Source organism: Carcharodon carcharias, chromosome 11 (genome assembly GCF_017639515.1).
Source record: "Carcharodon carcharias isolate sCarCar2 chromosome 11, sCarCar2.pri, whole genome shotgun sequence".
Lineage (NCBI taxonomy): Eukaryota > Metazoa > Chordata > Chondrichthyes > Lamniformes > Lamnidae > Carcharodon > Carcharodon carcharias.
In genome coordinates, this window is record NC_054477.1 from 95,620,061 (window position 1) to 95,640,500 (window position 20,440).

The window sequence follows — 20,440 nt, forward strand, 5'->3', positions numbered from 1 at the left end:
CATAACCTTTGAGTCCCTTGCCAATCAAAAGTCTGTTTAACTCAGCCTTGAACATATTCAATGACCCAGCCTCCATTGCTTGATGAGGAAGAGAATGCCAAAGACTAACAACCCTCAGAGAATAAATTCCTCCCCATCTGTCTTAGGTGGGAGCCCCCTTATTTTTAAACTTTGCCCCTAGTTCTAGACTCCTCCACAAGATGGCAGACATTATACTGACACACAGGTACTACTTGAAGGGTGCCTGTGGTGAACACTTTAATCACAGAAAATGGTTCACCTTCAAGAACTAAAAACATTCTGAAAGGATGTGTGTTTTATAAGACACTGTTCCTTAACAGGTTAATATAAGAACTATGGTTGTTTCTCTTAGAAGAGGCACCATTTACAAGAAAAGGTAATTAAGCAGTGTAAAGAAGCTGGAAACCTATTGATCCTGGCGGACAATGTACAAAAGGTGGATTATGGCTCTGAGAAAAAAAAACACCAGTCCCAACTGCTTCTGAAGCAAGACAGCAGCCTTTTTGCAGTCCAGAGCCAGTCCACAGTTGGAAGTGAATACAAGCTGCTTTTAAGTTGCTCTACTTGCTGGAATTGAGTACTTGCAGATTCAAGTCCACCTGAAAAGCATTGCAAGAGTCATGATTGTTTCACAGATTAGCACTGAGGCACCAATCGCATAACATGGACGCCACATCAAGGACTCCATCATCTTTCCTTTTCCCTTGAATCACTGACTCTCAACCTTTGGCAGAATTCCTCTTTTTTTTGGTGTGTGTGCATGTGAGAGAGAGAGAGTCAAAGAGAGAGAGACTTAGGGTATCTCAAAAGAGTAACTGGTATACTTTCATATTTCATACTGTGTTAATAAACTTTGTTTTTCTATTCAACAAGAGTGGTTTTATAATAAACGAATAAGTTTGTTGTTAATTGAAAGAAACTTGGTTAAAGTCTCTCTTATTCTGGGTAACAGTAGCAATTTGGTGAGTGAATCAAACTTTTAAACTACGAAGGCAATCTGTGGAGTAGTAGGGCTAGTCAAAATGCGTACTCTGCCCACCCTGGTTGTAACATGTTGTGCAACTGGCATTCCAACATACGCTTATCCCTCTTCTATTTTCATAGGCATTCGTAAGAATTGCCACTGGTCGCAACACCTTCATTAATTCCACTTGTTCTAAGTACCAGCAGAAGCATTGCTATTTAAGTAGGGTAATAACATGAGAATTAAGGAGCACTGGATGAATCTTTGAGAAGTATTGTCAGTACGGTCAAAGGCGGAAATTGCTAGCCAGAGAATCAGCTTATGTCCTTCCTCATCCAAGGGGTTCAATCTGCAAATAATAGACCACTATTTATGGAGTAACTTCAGGCTGTCCAAAGCATGTTCTAAGGTATGGAGCAATCTGACAGCCTTATCTGTATAGTAAGGCTGACTAGCACTGTGGTCCCCAATGAATTCATGTCAAATTCATTGACACTACTGTAGGGTTCTAATGAAATAGATTCTAAAGCACAGTGAGAGCACCTGTCATGAATGCTCACATTGTTAATTTAGAAGAGCTACACTTAAAAGGAAAACAAGCTCTCTTATCTGGCTTAGTCATGCTAGAGGTTTTTTTTCCAAGCTCATCACTGTCCATTGAGGGGTGTACTTGCTAAGGAAGTGCTCAGCAGCTGGGAGAAGACTTGAGTCAGGAACAATGAGGCTGCTGCTTCTCAATTGACTTGTCAACATTGCTGGACTCTAGCTTGCAGTTACATGCTCAACAACTTGGGAGTAATGAGAAACAATTGGGCCTGAACTTCCTCAGAGTGGGAATCAGAGTTAACCTAGTTTTTAACCTTAATTTTTGTTTTCCATCCTGTCTCGCCTGACCTTCTGAGCCTAGTGTCAAAGAGCTGCTCAGTCAATGCAAAGAGGCCATGCCCCATTTTTACAGCACTAGCCTACATAAACTAGGCCAAGTTAAATGCCAATGAAAGTTAGAGGTCCTTGACAGACCAGGGAGAAGGTAAGCATATAATAAAGTGGGTAGGATTTGGGGGGTGGGTGTGTGGGGTCAGGTTGAGTAGGATCTCAGGGAATGGGGTGGTGGGGGGGGTTAGGCCTTGGGGGTTGGATTGGGTCAAGCCTGGGAGTGGAGGGAGGAAATGAAAGCTAGATCTGGTGGTGAGGTGGGACAGAGTCCCAATGGGTGAATCCTGTGGGTTGGGGAGTTCCTTGAGGGTGGGGGGGGCTAGTCAGATGGTTGGGGGAGAACGCTGGGGGGGTTGGGGGTCGCTGTGGGTCTGTACAATAGTTACCCAGAAGTTAGAACTAAAACCTCTTCTAACTGTTTCTGGATAACTATTGCCGTATAACATTTGGAACCATCCAAGTAAGACAGCAACCATGCACTAAATATGCTCACTGGTGAGGCACAAAATAAAAGAGATGAAACAGTGCATGTTACAGCACAGTGATTTAAGGAAAATCAAATGTTAAAGTAACCATCTATCGTTATTGCACAATATCCACAGAATAGTAATGAGTAAAAGAGATAATGTAAAGAAAAACAAATTGTAAGCTCACCAACATTGTCAATACAAGTATGAACCTTACAGAAGGTTTCAAGACCATAAGTTGCACCACAAACCAGCTGTCCAGCCAATAAGCTAACCGATGTAAAGGGTGAACTCATGCTGTGTAAGACATGCACCCTAAGATTGGGAAAATCATTCATTATAGATAAAGGCCTTGGTTTTCATGTAAGGGTTTAATGATGCTTTTCTCATTTTATGTAATAATATGTCAGTGCGAGGAATGCGAGGGCTGAGTGGGGGGAATGCGAGGGCTGAAAGGGAGCGATCATGGAATATCCAGTTTCGCAGTTACTGTACACACATGTTGCGATAATGAGAACCTTTCCACTGGTCAGGTATTCTGCCCATAGGAACAAATTTGATGCTAATTAATCCACTAAGTGATGCAGGAGGTTAATAAAATCTGTACTCCAAGAAATTGTGTCAACGTATGTTCTATGTTGAAGAAGTTATATAAATCCCAAGTTGCTGTTGTTTGTGCTGTAGCAAATTATTTCATAAAGCAGCACATATTTCTCAGAAAAGCACTATGAAGCAAGTAAGATAGCAACCATGCACTAAATATGCTCACTGGTGAGGTATAAAATAAAAGAGATGAAACAATACATGTTATGGCATAACGATTTAAGGAAAATCAAATGTTAAAGTGCCCACCTATTATTACTGCACAATATCCACAGAATAGTAATGAGTAAAAGAAATAATGTAAAGAAAAACAAACTGTAAGCTCACCAACATTGTTAATACAAGTACGAACCTTACAGAAGATTTCAAGACCATAAGCGTTTTCCCCTCGACTGGATGCCCCACCAATCTTTTCAACACGGCTGACCACGCCCAGAGGAACATCAAGAACAAAAGGTGGGTCCTATACCAATTATAAAAACACAGATGTCAAAAGTACTTGAACAAAGCCACTTCAACTTTAAAATGGTGAATGTTTAAAACACTACAAAACAGTGAGGGGCAAAATTTAGATAAATTATCACACACAAGCCACGAATTATTTAACAAGAGCATAACACCACATTGTTTTATCATCTTGGGAGATGTGCAAATTATTCAAGAATTTAAACGTAGCATTGTTGTGCCATTCTGAAAAATATACTTAAGAGTTATGAATCATCAGACTGGATTCTTAGAAGCTATGTTCAGGTTCATTTTACAGCAAATTATGATCAGGGTAATGCATTCTCCGACATACAGGCTGATAGTCCTTGCAATCATCCACAAGGCCCTTGCCATTCGTGAACTTCCTAATATCTCACCAGGAACAGAAGGATACTGCCGAAGATGCTGAGAGAAGTTAGAGTGAAAATTTGAAAATTGCAGAGGTACTGACCATTATCTTCCAATCCCCCTTAGAAAGAAGGATGATGCCAGAGGACTGGAGAATTGCAAATGTTACACCCTTGTTCAAAAAAGGACACAAGGATAAAGCCTGCAACTATAGGGCTAGTCAGTTTAACCTCAATGGTAGCAAAGCTTTTCGAAACAATAATCAGGAACAAAATTAATGGTCACTCAGTCAAATGAATTAAGGGAAGCAAGCATGCATCTGTTAAAGGCAAATCATGTTTAACAAAAGCGTTTTTGAAGAGATAATAGCGTTGGACTTTCAAAAAGCATTTGATAAAGTGCCACATAATAGACTTGTCAGTAAAGCTGAAGCCCATGGAATAAAAGGGACAGTGGCAGCATGGACACAAAGTTGCATGAGTCACAGGAAACAAAGGCTAATGACGAACAGTCAATTTTCAGACTAGGGGAAGGTATATAGTGGGGTTCTCCAGAGGTTGGTAATAGGAGCACTGCTTTTCTTAATATATATATTGAAGACCTAGATTTGATGTACAGAGTACAACTGCAAAATCTGCAGGTGACACAAAACTTGGGAATATAGTGAAGCACGAGGAGGATAGTGATGGACTAAAGAGGACACGGAGACTGGTGAAATTAGCGGACACACAATAGATGAAATTTAATGCAGCAAAGTGTAAAGTGGTATATTTTGGTAGGAAGAATGAGGAGAGACAATACAAAATTAAAGATACAATTCTAAAGGGAGTGCAGGAACAGAGGATCTGGCAGTATACCTGCACAAATTATTGAAGGTGGCAGACCAAATTGAGAAAATGGTTAAAAAGGCATAAGGGATACTGGGGTAGATGGAGTACAAAAGCAAAGAAATTCTGATGAACCTTTATAAAACACTGGCTCGGCCTCAACTGGATCATGTTCAATTCTGGGCACTGCACTTTAGAAAGGATATGAAGGCTTTAGAGATTTAAAAGATTTATGAGAATGGCTGCAAGGATGAAGGGCTTCAGTTACCTGGATAGTTTGAAGAAGCTTGGGTGGCTCTCCTCAGAGAAGGGAAGATTGAGAAGAAATTTGATAGAATTGTTCAAAATCATAAGGGGTCTACACAGGGTAAATAGAAACATTGTTCCTATTGCCAGAAGAGTTGACAATAAGCAGACGTTAACTTGAGGTGACTGACAAAAGAACCAAAGATAATTTAGGAAAAGCTTTCTTGCGTATCAGGTGGTTAGCATTTAGAATGTACTGAGTGTGTGGTGGAGGCAGATTTAATCACTGCTTTCTAAAGGACTTGGATAAACATGCGAAGAGAAGCAATTTGTAGTCTCAGGGAAAGGTCAAGGGAGTGGTTCTAGCTGAATTGCTCTAGCAAAGAGTCAACATGGACAAGATGGACCAACTGGCTTCCCTCTGTGCTGTAACCATGCTATGATTAGAATAAAGGTTAATAGAATGTGTTAAGACCCATCAGCTTTGCACTATACCATGTGGAAGGGCAAAGTAAGCAGCTCAGTTTCCTTTCAACCTGTTACACAGAGGTTGAATGCCAGCTGAGAAAATAGTTGGTTCCAAATTTCAGATGTATGCCAATATTACAGTAAAGCATATTCTATTATTGCCACTTGCAACTGGAAATATTGCTGCACGATCTGTGACAAAAACAGTTGAAGGTCAGCTTGGCGGCTGTCCCTCTAAACCAGTGACAATACAAAGCAGCTCAAATGTTAGCTCCTACTAGAATCTTGTGCCAAGCTTGCATTTTTAAGCATACAATATCCATAGGGCTTTCCACAGTTCACTTGTGATGCCACTTCCTCAAAAAAAAATCTGGAAGATTAGTCAGGCAGAACATTCCCCTTCAGAAATGGCTATTTACTGGGGTATTGGGCAGGTAATCTCAGTTTATTCCTGATAACATAAATCATTATTTTACCAGTGTGCAAGACTAAATGACTTGTAGATGCCTGCATTAGCTTTGCCACTTTTTTGGGAACAGGCACCACATTAGCCGGTTTCCAACAAACCGGGAACACTTTGCCTGGAGCAGCAATGTCAGAATGTCATTACAAAGATAATGGAAAACTTTGTGCACACTGATGACATAATAATGATCCAATGCTGCTTTCTTGCCTAATTTAAGACTGGCAGCAACCACAAAAACTCTGGGTAGGAATGCAGGATGTAGTTAACGAGTTGGAACATGTTTTAGATCTGTAAGAAAAGCACGATACTCTATATTGGGGGAGAAAAAAACTAATTATACATTAAAATTAAGAAAATTTGTGAAGATATCTGGGAGCAAAGCCAAATTTTCCACTTTCTAGAACGAGACAATGTGGAGAAACAATTAAATAAAGCACAAAAATGTTGGAATACATAGCCAGAACAGAGAGTATAAATTTGTAGAAGTTATGCTGAGGATTTTCAAAACACTGGTCAGACTACACAGAGTTCCATGTACAATTTTGGTTATCACACTTTAGAAGGGACATGCATGCACTAATAGAGCATCTATTTAAGCTATACAATCCTGGATTAAGGTTAAAGAGATGAGTGAATTCTTCTGATATTTATATTTTATCTTCCTTTGATGATGAATAATTTATAGTCACTTGGTAGTAACAGAACTTGAGTGTCGTTGAAAAAAAAGAGACGTGCCGTCAAATCTTTTCATCTTGCACCCTTCAGGACAGGCGCAAAAATACCAAATCTCAAAGGGAACAACAATTTATACTGCACGTGATGAGGGTGGAAAAGCAAGATTAGTTGGCAAATAGACCCTGATTCATAGAGGTATTGCCATGGAGAATGCACCAGGGAATGGTTAACTGCCAGGCTTTGTTTAAATTCAAACCAGGCAAATTGACTGATTGTCAAGGCATTGTTATGGGGAATGAATCAGGAAATGGCTGCCCCCAAACTTCTGTTTAGTTGAAAAAGTTGTGATGCATGGACATGTTCTTCTTGTTTGCCAAGGACAGAGCCATGCATATGAATATATGCAGCTTCTAGCACACGTAAGTAAGGCACTTTTTTCAACTAAACACCTCTACAGAGTGCACTTGCCAACCAATCTTGCTTGTCCTGATGAACGCAAGATGAAAAGCTTCGACATCATGTCTCTTTTTTCAGTAATGAATAATTTGAGTTTCTTGCATTGCACTTGTCTTAATTGTTGTGCCCGATGAATACATTTTATATGGAATTACATATACAGGTACAGCGTCCCAAATCCAGCTATCCAAAATCCAGAGCTGTCTGAAAACTGGACATTCTTAGAATGTGCCATGCATTTACTTGGATAATTGGCATGGTGAGGAGCTAAATTAGTTTTTCACTTTGCCTCTAGTGCACCGCTCTATTCCCATGCTCCAAGCAAACCTTGACCGACCCGACCCAGCTTAGCACAAACCACCTGACCTGAAATCTGCAAGATCTGAAATCTGGCATGGCGTCGGTGCCGAGGTTGCCCGTTTTAGGATATTATACCTGCATATACAGCCCAGAGACAGATCATTCAGTCCCCTCAAGCCTCCTCCCATCTTTCCTCATCTATCTATCAGTGTAACCCTCTATTTCACTGTCCTTCATATGCTTATCTAGTTTCTCCTTAAAATGCATCTATGCCATTTGCCTCAACTACTTCACCACTCTCTGGATGAAGAAGTTTCTTTTGAATTCCCTATTTGCTTTCTTGCTGACTAACTTATATTAATGGCCCCTCATTTTGCTCTCCCCCACAAGTGGAAGCACACTGTCTACTGTATCAAAACCCTTTAATAACCGTAAAGAGTTCTATTTACATCATGCCTCACAGCTCTCAAACGTTTTTTTAAAAGAAAAACATGATGAGACCCCCAGAACTTTCCTGATAAGTATAATCTTGCAGTTCTTGTATCATCCTTATAAATCCTTTTAGCATCCTCTATATTTTTATATCCTTTTTATAATATGTTGACCAAAATTGTTACATAGAACTCCAAGTGAGAACTAACAAAGGCTTGATACAAGTTTAGCATAATTTCTCAATTTTTCAATTCTACCTCTCTAGAAATAAAGTCTAATGCTTTTGTTATGGCCTACAAAGCAATGTTGCAACTTTTTGTGATTTGTCTACTAGTATTCCCAGATCTGGTTGCTCCTCCATTCTATTTAGATTCTTAATTTATAAGTAATAAATGACGTAGAAACATAGGAGCAGGAGTAGGCCATTCAGCCCATTGAGTCTGCTCTGCCTTTCAATATGATCATGGCTGATCATCCAATTCAATGCCTTTTTTCCCCACACTATCCTCATATCCCTTTGTGTCATTGGTGTTTAGAAATCTGTCAATCTCTGCTTTAAATATACTTAATGACTGAACTTCCACAGCCCTCTGAGGTAGAGAATTCCAGATTCACAAGCCTCTGAGTAAAAAGATTTCTCATCTCAGTCCTAAGTGGCTTCCCCCTCATTCTGAAATTGTGTCCCCTGGTTCGAGACTCCCCAACCAGGGGAAATATCTTACCTGCACCTACCTTGCCTATCCCTTTAAGTATTTTGTAGATTTCAATGAGATCACCTCTCATTCTTCGAAACTGTAGAGGATACAGGCCCAGTTTCCCTAACGTCTCTTCATGGGGCCTCCTTACTTTTCTTACCACCATGTAACATCTCATACTTATCTACATTGAAATTGATTTACAAAGAATATGTTTATTCTGCAAGTTTATTAATGGGTTCTTGTATTGACTACCCCACACACCTCCTGCACCCTAACTCCCAATTTGGTATCATTTAGAAATGTTTTTTTGATTCCAAAATCTTTATTATTATTATAAATTGTGAAGAACAGTGGTCCCAGCACTGTCCGTTTGGAACCCCACTTCCCACTTTCTGCCACTCCAATGAGCTACCCTTCACCCTATTCTCTGTTTTCTGTCTTGCAGCCAGATAGTTATCCAATCTACCTGTCCTCTGGCTTTGCATGCACTGAGCTTATTTATTAGTCTATTATGCAGTATCTTGTCAAAAGCCTTTTGAAAATCTAGACATATAACATCTACTGCATCACCCTTGCCTACTCTCGGCAACCTCTTCAAATAATTCAATGAGGTTGGTAAAACAAGCCGTTCTCTTTTGAAATCCACTCAATGATTTATGGTATATTTTTGGTTTCTAGATGTTTTCCTATTTTCTCTTTTAGTAGAAATTCTACGTATCTGCTACTGATAATAAGCTGACTGTACTTATGGTCCCCGAGGAAGGAATTTTACTACATTAATTCATCAACGTTCATTAAACAACAAAGGGGCCATTCAATGTCAGCATATTAACAGAAGTTCCACTGTGACAAATAAAAAATCATACTTCCTCTTCTGAGTTTTATTTTCTACTGTTGAAATTTTCTACCCAGTTTTAGCTTTTGCAAAAGGTGAAAACTCCCCAAGTTAAAAAGCCCTGGAAATAAAGACTGACTATTCCCAACTTATGTGTAAAGGAATTTGTTTTAAACATATTACCCGTTCCAAGCTTCTGAAATACAGTCTGTAGTTTGTAACAGTCAGTGTTCCCTTCAGAGTGCCAGTGAAAGGGCAAATGTAAGTAACATCCTTGGCTGTGAAGACAAAATAAGTGGGTGATTGTTTAAAAATTGCATGCAAATTTAACTACATTGAAAAATTAATAGATTACTTTTCACTAAACATAATACACTACAAGGCATTTTCACAAACTAATTGCAATAAAGTCACCTTCAATATATGATCTTCAAATTAAAAATTTGCCAATAGCAAGTGAAATGCCGCCACAGAATAAATTATTCTAATACCACACTCGTGAATTTCCAAATACAATCACATATCACATTATAGGGGAGGACAATATTTTACTCACAACATTGCTTCAAATCAGGAGTTCCAAACATGTCCTCAATTTTTTTGAATAAATGATCTAACTATACAACTTATAACAAGACTACAATAAGCTGTTTTAGATTCCCTTTCAGTATTACATTATTTTTCAGTGGCTGTTGAGCCATTGTCTTGAATATACAGGTGTTACCATTCTTTCTCTAATTAAATGAGAACAAGCAAAAACAAATCTCATGAAAATCTTTAGAAACTTCCTATCCAATCCTCAAAGACATTAAAGCAAGTTATCCACAACATGTCACCTGATGTATCAAACTAACCAACCCAGTCGTCTTCTCCAAAATATTCAATTCAATATCTTTAGGGATATAGCCCTGCATTAGAGCCGAGAAGATCATTTCCATCCAACTGGACTAGACACGAAAGATCAAACTTCCTCACCAAGTCCAAAATGTCCCCTATGGTACCGTGTCCAGAAGCGTACACAATACTCGAGATAGGCATGAGAAGACCAAAATGCAAAAATCATTTCCTCAAAAGCTGTACGTCCCAAAATCCATTTTGTCTTTAATATTTGTGGACAATGTAGGTTTTCCATCAAAAGCATCATCACTTCTCACTTAGGTCATTTCTTATTTATTTCATGGTTTGTTTCTTTTCCTTATTTTCAAGAATTTGGACTATGTTTAGCGTCTCCCCCGAACCCTGAAACTAACCAGCTTCTTCCTACTGTTTACTACCCATCAAAGTTTGATATCACAGAATCTCAATGCAGAAGAGACCCTTCGGCCCATCGAGCCTGCACCGACATGTGAGAAACAACAGAGATAAAAACAAAAAACTGCAGATGCTGGAAATCCAAAACAAAAACAGAATTACCTGGAAAACCTCAGCAGGTCTGGCAGCATCAGCGGAGAATAGTAAAGTGACGTTTCAAGTCCTCATGACCTCTATTCTCCTCTATTCTCTTTCAGTGTGCTTTCTACGTTATCCACAACTAATGTCAAACTTGGTCAACATATCCCTGGATTATCCTCCTGCATCTTTTAAAGTGGCACCGTATTCTCCTCCCTCCAGTCCCTTTCCACAGATCCTTTATTCAGCAAATTCCTTAAAATATCAAACGCCAACATGGTGCTCTCTCAAATTCTGCAAGAGAACACAGTCTCAAATGTAGAAGAGAGTTTAGATTTAACTACTTCATGCAGGGAGATGAATGAATGGAATGGATTGCTTCATTCAGCATATCCAAGAACAGATTGAAAAAATATTAATAGAAGGATAGACAAAGTATTGTAGGGTGATATTCCTGGTTGGATGGACACAACCTGCATATATTGGCTGGATTGCTAGGGTGATGCATTTAGGTTACCCTGGAATGTTTTTTAAAAAAGAGTATTCCTTTTGGCCATAGTTGTGTGACAAGTTTATGATCAAATCAAAAATCTCAGGTTTTCATTTAACTAACTGTTTAATGGTCTTTTCTGGTACTGTAGGTTCCAACATAGCCTTCAATCAGACATCGGAGAGACAAGAGTGAGCTAAAAAATTATGGAAGCCTCAAATAAAAATTAAATAAGAAACATACATACTCTTGAAAAGTATTTTAATTTGAAAACTGTTCTACAAATCTAGAAAGTAAACACTATATCTGGTTACTTAGTATAATGACAGCATTTCAAGCTTTCGATTGTTCAAAAAAAACGTTGAGATTTCACTTCTGCACTAGGCATACAAGCAACAGATATATCTTCATGATATAGAAAGCAGGCCGGGGGAAATGCTACGTTTATTTCTACAGAAGTGCTCCTTGAACAGAAAACTACATTACTATAGGGTCAGTGCCTGAAGATACTAATTTTCAAGTACACACAGACATTCCATTAAATACATGCCTAATGCAAATATACAGAGGGGTTCTCTCAGCTGACAAGCGTATGACACAGAGACCCCCGACAAAAAGAGATACAAAAACTGTGTAGTTTGTCCAAAGATATCATCAACTGCAGTACTAAACTAGAGGCAGGATGATGCCAGGTTAGATTTATAGTCTATATTGCATTCGCTGACCACAGCCAGTTGAAGTATTCTAATTAACCTTGCCTTGCTGGGAGAGGGTGGAGATAAACTAGGGATCCCTCTTCTGAATTCTTAACAATGACCTCCATGTTCAAAGGTGCAATCCAGACTTTGTGAAGAGAAGACTGGGCAGGAATATAATTCATCCCACAATTTGAGTAGCCTCCCAAAACACATAACATCTGGGTTTACATGATGAATGATTTGGGAAAGGATCCAAAGGGCTGCAGGCACTTGTGGAAATGTTCTTCAATTGTTACTGTCTTTAGGAACGAAGAGGAGTAAATTGGTAAAAATTTAAATCTTACTAAAATGCTACATTTATGCATATTACTTGGTGTCACTTATTAAAAATTATACTTCTGTACCAATCTTTTACATTAACTATTCTTATAAATTTTCTGCTGCTCTATTTTTCATTTCCTCTTTTGAATGGGAAATAGTGAGTTGCAGGTCAGGGAAATAAGCAATCAATGGCTACAAGTTGCGTTTGATGTAGGGACTGTGAGGAAGCGTAGCCCTCATTGGTTCCTTACTCAACCCATCTCCTAATCACTTGCACTTCCCCATCATGACCAAATATCTATTTACTTCCTACTACTCCATCCCTTTCTTAGCATGCCAATCTGCAGTCCCTACTTCTCCCCTCTGTGAACTGTGTCATACCCCCTCCACAGTCTCAAACCTAACTTTTAATCCTCCATCAACAATCCCCTTCCACTGCAACCCCCAAAATGTATGTGGATTGCGAGAAGCCAGAAGCCCAATTCCCCCTTAATCTGTTGCACTACTACCTTCTCTTTTCATTTGTTTCGCTTGAAGAGTCTTTGTTTGCTTTCAAAATTCAACTTACTGGTGTTTAAAAATAAATCATATTTGAACAAGAAACTTCATATCTCACTCCATCTCAAAGACTTCAGCAAGTATAAACAATTAGCATTTAACTTTTCTAATAGTCAAAATACAGGTAAGATGCTTGGCTGGTTTTAAAATTCCAAATTTACTTTAATTAAACATTAGACTCATTCCCTCTCCAACTTCTCTTTCTCAGCCAAAAAACATTTTCTGAAGTTCTTACAACACAAAACAAAACCCAATAAACTGTCACCCTCTCTTACTGCCAATCAAACATTGACTTCCACATGTGAAAATTGTTGTTGAGTCTTTCTACAAATAATGTGGAAAAACTAAGCAGAAACTGCTAGAAACTAGAAGACAAATATTCCATTGGTACAGCTGACTGAACATTAAGAAACTAAGCGCAGAAGAAATAGCAGGGATAGACCATACAGCTTCTCAGCCTGCACGACCATTCAGTAAGATCATGGTTGACCTGATCTTGGCCTCAATTCCACTTTTTTGACTATTTCCCATAATTACTGACTGCCCTAATTCTAGAACTGTCTAAAACTGTCTATCTCAGCCGTGAATATATTCAATGACTCAGCTCCTCAACTCTCTGGGAGTAGAAAATTTCAAAGATTTATTACCCTCAAGAAAAGAAACTCCTCTGCACCTCCATCTCAAATGGGAGATACCTTATCCTGAAACTATGCTTCTTAATTCTAAATTTTCCAATTAGGTGAAACATTCTCTCAACATCAACTCTATCAAGTCATCTCAGAATCCTGTATGTTTCAATAAGATCAACTCTCATTCCTCTAAAGTGCAATGAGTATAGGCCCAATCTGCACCACCTTTCCTCATAACACAAACCCTTCACACCAGGAATCAGCCTAGTGAACCATCAATGAACTGCTTCCAATGCATGTATATCCCTGCTTAAATAAGGAGACTAAACCCTGTACACAATACTCTAGGTATAGTCTCACCAATGCCTTGTACATTACCCTACTTTTATACTCCATCCCCCTTACAATAAAGGCCAACATTCGATTTGTCTTCCTAATTACTTGCTGTACATGCATGCAAACTTATTAAGATCCATGCATAAGGACACACAGATCCCTCTGTACTGCAGCACTTTCTAGTCCCTCTCAATTTAAATATTTTGCTTTTCTATTCTTCCTAACAAAGTGGATAACCTCACATTTCCCACATTGTACTCTATCTGCCAAATGTTTGCCCATTCAACTTATCTATTTCTTTGTAGACTTGGTTTTACCACAACTAGCTTTCCCATCTAAATTTATGTCAACAAATTTGGCTATAATGCACTCAGTTCCTTCATCAAAATCATTAATACAGTATAAAATGTAAATAGTTGAGACCCCAGCACCAAGATTCGTAGCACCCCACTGGTGACAGTTGGCCATCTTGAAAAGTATTCATTTATCCTGACTGTTTTCTGTTACATAGCCAATCTTCTACGCATGCTAATATATTAGCCCCGACACCATGAGTAAGTAATCTTTTCCCTGGCACCTTATTCAATGCCTTCTGGAATTTCAAATACACTACATCTACTGTCTTCCCTTTCTCCAACCAGCTTGTTACATTCTCAAATAACTTAATAAATTTGGGAAACATAATTTCCCTTTCATAAAATCATGATGACTGTGTGAATGTATTATGATCTTCTAAATGTCCTGCTGCTACTTCCTTAATTAATTCCAGCATTTTTCTAATGACAGATGTTAGGCTAACTGGCCTATAGTTTCCTGTTTTTTGTCCCTCTCCTTTCTTGAATAGCAAAATTACATTAGTAGTTTTCCAATGCGCTGGTACCTTGCCAGGACCTAAGGAATTTCAGAAGATTACACAAATGAATCCACTATCACTACAGCCCCTTTTTTTAAGGCCCAAGGATGCAGGCCATCGGGTCCAGGGGACTTGCCAGCGCTTAATCTCATTAGTTTGCCTATACTTTTTATCCAATGATAATGATTCTTATAAGTTCCTCCCTCCCTTTTGACCCCTGATTATCTACTATTAATGGGACGTTTATAACGTATTCTACTGTGAAAACAGATACAAAATATTTGTTCAGAGACTTTGTCATTGCTTCCCATTATTAACTCCCCAATCCTGAAGGACCGATGTTGACTTTAGCTATTCTCATCCTTTTTATATTTTTGCAGAAGCTCACACCATCTGTTTTTAAATTTCATTACTTTAAATTTATAAATCCTAAGAAATTAGGTGCACTGCACATGTTCAAATTGCTTATAAGTGCAGAATTAAGAGCAGTTTTTGTGCTATAGGTCCATGCATACACATAACTGGGTTAAGACTGCCCAAACTCATTTTACATAGGAACCTAAAATAAAAGCAAAATACTATGGATGCTGGAGATCTGAAATAAAAACAAAGTGCTGAAAAAACTCAGATCTAGCAGCATCTGTGGAGACAGAGACAGAGTTAACTTTTCAAGTCCAATATGGCTCTTCATTGGAACTCCAATGGGATTTTCCAGCACTTTGTTTTTATTATATAGGAGCCTAATAGCCGAGAAATAGAGAAGGCTTTCATCCCATCTGTTTAGATTGGATCTAAATCCAGGTTTCAGATGTGAAGCCACAGTGTTTAACCAAATGCACAACCTGTTCCCCATACCTATTAAATCTCATCAATATTCTAGGTTAACATTAGGACAAACAGTTGACCAGTGTGACTCATAGGTTTCTCAATCTTGTTCTGTTATGTTTCCATCAACAAAATAACAGAGTTTGTTTTATAAGATATTATGAGTATATATATGAGTATATATGTTGACGTCCATTTACACTTTCTTGAATACAACAGAATGGTTCAGAGGGTAAAGAGCCAAACACATGTGGGTGTGGAGTCAAGTGTCAACCAGCTAAGGACAACAGATTTCCCTCCATAAAGGACATTAGTGGACCAAATGGGTTTTTACTTCATTCTGGTAGTTTCATGGTCACCATTACTAATACTAGTTTTTTATTCTAGATTTTATCTCATTTTTGCCAGCTTCCATGGTGGGATTTGAACTAGTGACCGGATTATTAGTCCAGCAACATAACCACAACGCCACCATTTTCTTGCGTTTTTTTAAAATGTGGGTGAAAGGCACAGAGGGCTGAAAAACTCCGCACCACCTTTATTTTATAGGGTGCATTGACTTTAAATATTGTGAATCAGAGGTAGATAAATTTAACTAAAATGATTCAGGGCTTTCACAGGTGTTGGAATATGACATCCCAAATGTCAAAGGCTATTCAATCTTTTCTGAAATTTATTTAATATCACATCATTTAAATATTTATTATAAAAACTTTTAATAGGTTTTACACACACAAAATCAATACTAAAGTGATTTGTCCTTTAGCACTTGTAAGAACACTGCATTAATTATCTATACATATAGATACCAATAATCATCCTGCTGGCTAATTTAAACATTAAAAAGCTAAAAAAAACAATGATTTTAAATGGTTAATAGTAGTTAATCTAAGTCAATTTTCCATTCTGGAACAGTGTGCTAAAAAAAATCCGAACACACTCAAATTGCCCTGGGGCTGTATATCTGGATTGTTCAGACATACCCATATCTTTCATGGATTCTTCTGGTAGCAATGGTGGTTCTTCCATTTGAGCCAGCTTATTGATATCTTTTAAAACCTTAAAGCAGAAGATAAAAACTAATGAGCTGATAGAACAGAAAGAATATTTTTGCTACTTAATGTCAGCACAAGTTTTAAAAACCTACATATGCAATTTTGTTTACTAAAATGAAAACATTTTTATATTGTTAGGAGCACAAGAAATGAACTGGAAACACATATTGAATAAAAATTGAAATTTTAAAACACATTAAATTACCAGGATACAGATCCAAGATATAAAAAGGCCAAAAACGCAGGTAGAATCACAATATAAACTGGAGGGGTAAAAAAATCCTCAGGAAGAAATAATTAGGTGTTCTTGGCATACACAGTTTCAGACAAAGGTCATGGATAGCAAAGGGAAGATGATAATTATTGATCATTATAGTAGATCCTGTTTAAAAAAAAGACTGTAAAACAGGACAACAAATCATAACCTTAACCAGAGAATTTCAATTAACCGGGTACAGAGTTTGTGGCAAACGCCGGAAACAATGGCCTTACCAACCTAAACCTTACCAACATATACCTCGAGCCTCGAGGTAATTGTGGCTCACCCAAGGCCAGCTGCGGCATGTGGTATATAGAACTTAAATTAAAGACCTGTTGGAAGTCCAGGTACTTTGTATGGCCTCCCTACACCAATTAGGAATGTTTCAGATATGGGGATATCCCCATATTCTAGATTGGAACAGCTTTACTGAAATTTATTCCGATGTAGATTTGTATGCTGGGTATTTTCTTGGAGTACTAGGACACCACGGTATTGGCAGAGCAAACTCCAATGGCTATTTCCTTCTCTCGAAGTGCAATGAGTTTGAATTAACCATCATAAACAGGGTCTTTCAGCAAGCAAAAAAAGTGAAAACATAGATGCACCCTAGATCCAAACACTGGCACATGATGGACTACATTTTGTACGACAGAGAGGTCTCAAGGGCATGTGCTCCACTCACTCCCTTAGAGATGCTGAATGCTGGCCTGACCTTTGGCTTGTCAGGAGGGTTGTGTCTTTGAAGATGAAATCTAAGGTGCTTCAGGACAGAGTCAAGCCACAAAGAAAGCTTGATGTAACTGTTCTTAAAGACAAGGCCAAGAGACAAGAACTCAAAAACAAACCAACCATAGCAAATGCTGATATCTTGCAAGACAATACTGCCATTAAAGCTTCATGAAATACAGCATGGCATCCAAGTTCCTAGTATTTGTTAACAGAAGCACCAATACTGATTCAACAACAATGTGATTCAACAACAATGATCAAGAGATAGGCACATTTCTAGATGAAGTATGCAACATTCGCAGATCTTACATACCTGACAAAAAATCACCAGCAAGGAACGCCAGATACCATCGCGCAAACACATGCTTCAAGCGGCTGCTGATAAAAACAACCTGAAGGCTGCACATAACAGTCTGCAAGCAGTCCATGGCCCCAAAACCAACAGTCAGCTCCTAACAAATAGGCACGAGATTTCTCTTTCATTGGACAGAGCACTTCAGCAATCTCCTAAACCAACAATTCACAGTTTGCAATGATACCATTGAGTCACTTGCACAGCAATACACTTCAGAAGATCTTGTTCTTGATACTTCTCAAGCAGAAGTCACAAAGGTCATAAAGCAGCTTTCTATGATAAAGCCCCCAGGATCTAATGACATCCCACTGGCCAACAAAATGAATTGATATACAATGGGAGAATCCATACTTTTCTCGGCCATAACTTCACTTCCTGCAAGAGGAGCTCATCATTCCAACAATCTAAGTCTTTTCTGCCCAATATCTGGCTAAACAATAGTAAGGCCTAGAAATAATATAGATCCCTTACTGTGTACTCTGGAATGCATTACATGCCATTGTCTGAATTTTCCTATGACAGACTGTACATACTCTAACCAAATTGAGCCTTAAGTTCTGAATCAAGTGGTTTAATTTAAAAGACAGATTAATAACAGTAAACACAGTAAAACATGTATTCCTCTTCCCCAATTTCAAAAATTAATCTGTAATTCTCATTAAGCTCTTCATTAAAGTTCAATTTTTGCATAATTTTTTTTGTATCATATTCATTCTTGGGACATCTGTGGTTTATCCATTCTGAGTTGTTCCAAGGTGATGGTAGCAAGCAGCCTTCTTGTACATGTCATCTGTTTGTCACCAACTTTGCAAAAGTAACCCGGGTCTTTCTAATTTTTCTTTTCTACCATTTTGGAGCATTTCTATTTACTTTGACATTGTTGTTCTTGTGTATCTACTTGTTCCACTTAGTGTTTTTGAAAGTCCTATATTTATCCTCCACAGGTTTGCATGTCTTTTACTAAACCTGGCCCACATACCACTGGAGTTTCATACTAGAGTTTTATGTTCTTGTGTTATCTTCCCAAGTCAGACTTATCATACTATAATCACTATCTAATGACTTAAAAAAATAAACAATTTGATTAACTCAAAATAAATTAATGTTTTTTTAAAAATATGATCATTCCTGATCTATTTTTCAATGAATCAGTACTGATTACATAAATTAACCCATCAGTATGGCACATATAGTGTGTGATTTACCATACACAAGATTTACAGAGAAATTAAAAGGGCAGAATACACTATTACAGTACTTCTTTGGGCCTTTATGTTTGGAAGAAGTGACTAAAATAAATTTTATGTGGATCTTATTGATCTATTTTAGATTGTGCTTCTTGAATTTAAGTTTATCTTTTCAATTGCTGCCTCAGTCAGTATTTCAATGTCTAGTTAACTACAGCTAGATTAGATCTCTGTGTAATCATAGATATTTGTGCAAAAATAAAAGTATGACTTTACAGCAATCAATATTGGACATTCTTTGCCTCTCATCCCTTCAAGTGCAAAGGTTCCATTAATCTATTTCAATATTAAATTTCTTGGCAACAGTTTAATATCAGCAACAAATTCAGGCATTATGCTTATAATCCTTTTATCATGAGTGACCCCCATGGAACATCACTGATCACAGCTTCATAAACTCACTGTTAAATTCTTCCCCCTCTTCTATAATGAGCAAGATGCAGCAAAAAGAACCAAGCCAAACAATCTGGATGACAGTTAACCTTCTGTTATTGTGCCACATTCCAACAATTTTTTTTGAAGATTTTTATATACTGCCACAAATTTTACTGTAATCTAGTTCAAATCCATTTTGCACAAGCCCCATGTAAAAGAGCCCACGAAATATTAGATCTGGTGACATTAAGACAACTCAATTGGACTGCAGGAAAAAATGCTCATTTCACAGAAATTCTAGCAATAATTGGTCTTTGACATATAACTAAAATGGGCCATAATTTTAGTCGGGATAAAGGAAAGGAGAGCTGAGCAACAGCACTGGATAAAACGAGGCAGATTAAATGATGCCACTCACAAGGAAACTTGGTCAAAAATATGCCTCCACAAAATGTAGCAAACACTCCTAAATCACTATTAGCACAAGTTGATGACAGCTGCATAAACTCCCAGATCCAACACAAATAACGTACCAACTGAATACTTATATACAGAACAAATAGAAGACTTAATCGTACTATCCACTACACAAATTTGTGGTGAACTAGCAGTTTAACAATGGCCTTCCCAGATTATCACAACTGCAGAGAGTAACATTCAGGACTTTGAAAAAGTAATTAACAAAGCCCAAGTAATACAATGCTTAACACAACAGCACCAATTTAGAACATTCTATAAGAAATGAATGTCAGAATCACAACCAACTTCTGAAAAAGTTTTGAAATCCAAATTAGACTGATAAGTTCATTATTTTTTTCTCCTTTTCTGACTGCAAGGGTACTAAATAAAACAATGATGTATTCCCCAGCAGGAAGCGTGAATCAAAGATTTGGCTAAGACACTGCAGTATCAGTTCACCTACCTGCTGAGAATTGGCAAATTAATCCAACTTTTCTTGAAGTACTGATGGACAAAGATAATTTGACTTCAGTGCAAATTAGAAACCAAGTCACTAGCCAACAAAATGAACTGGTATGCAGTTTCTGCCCATTCATTGCCAATGGTTGGAAAATCTGAAATGGAAACCTTC

The 20,440-nt window shown here is 37.9% G+C and overlaps 1 protein-coding gene across 3 annotated transcripts in view; it reads right to left on the reverse strand.

Moving 5' to 3' along the window:
• Positions 1–20,440, reverse strand: part of mtmr2 (myotubularin related protein 2) — a 109,506-nt gene that overhangs the window by 59,902 nt on the left and 29,164 nt on the right. For all 3 annotated transcript variants that reach the window (XR_005944418.1, XM_041198898.1, XM_041198897.1), the window contains exons 3-5: positions 16,311–16,386; positions 9,412–9,506; positions 3,344–3,454 (exon numbers count right to left, since the gene is read on the reverse strand). Coding sequence is in view for 2 of the 3 variants with exons in the window: in XM_041198898.1 (XP_041054832.1) it covers positions 3,344–3,454; positions 9,412–9,506; positions 16,311–16,386 (282 nt within the window). In the remaining variant the exon portion in view is untranslated. The remainder of the gene's footprint in view (positions 1–3,343; positions 3,455–9,411; positions 9,507–16,310; positions 16,387–20,440) is intronic.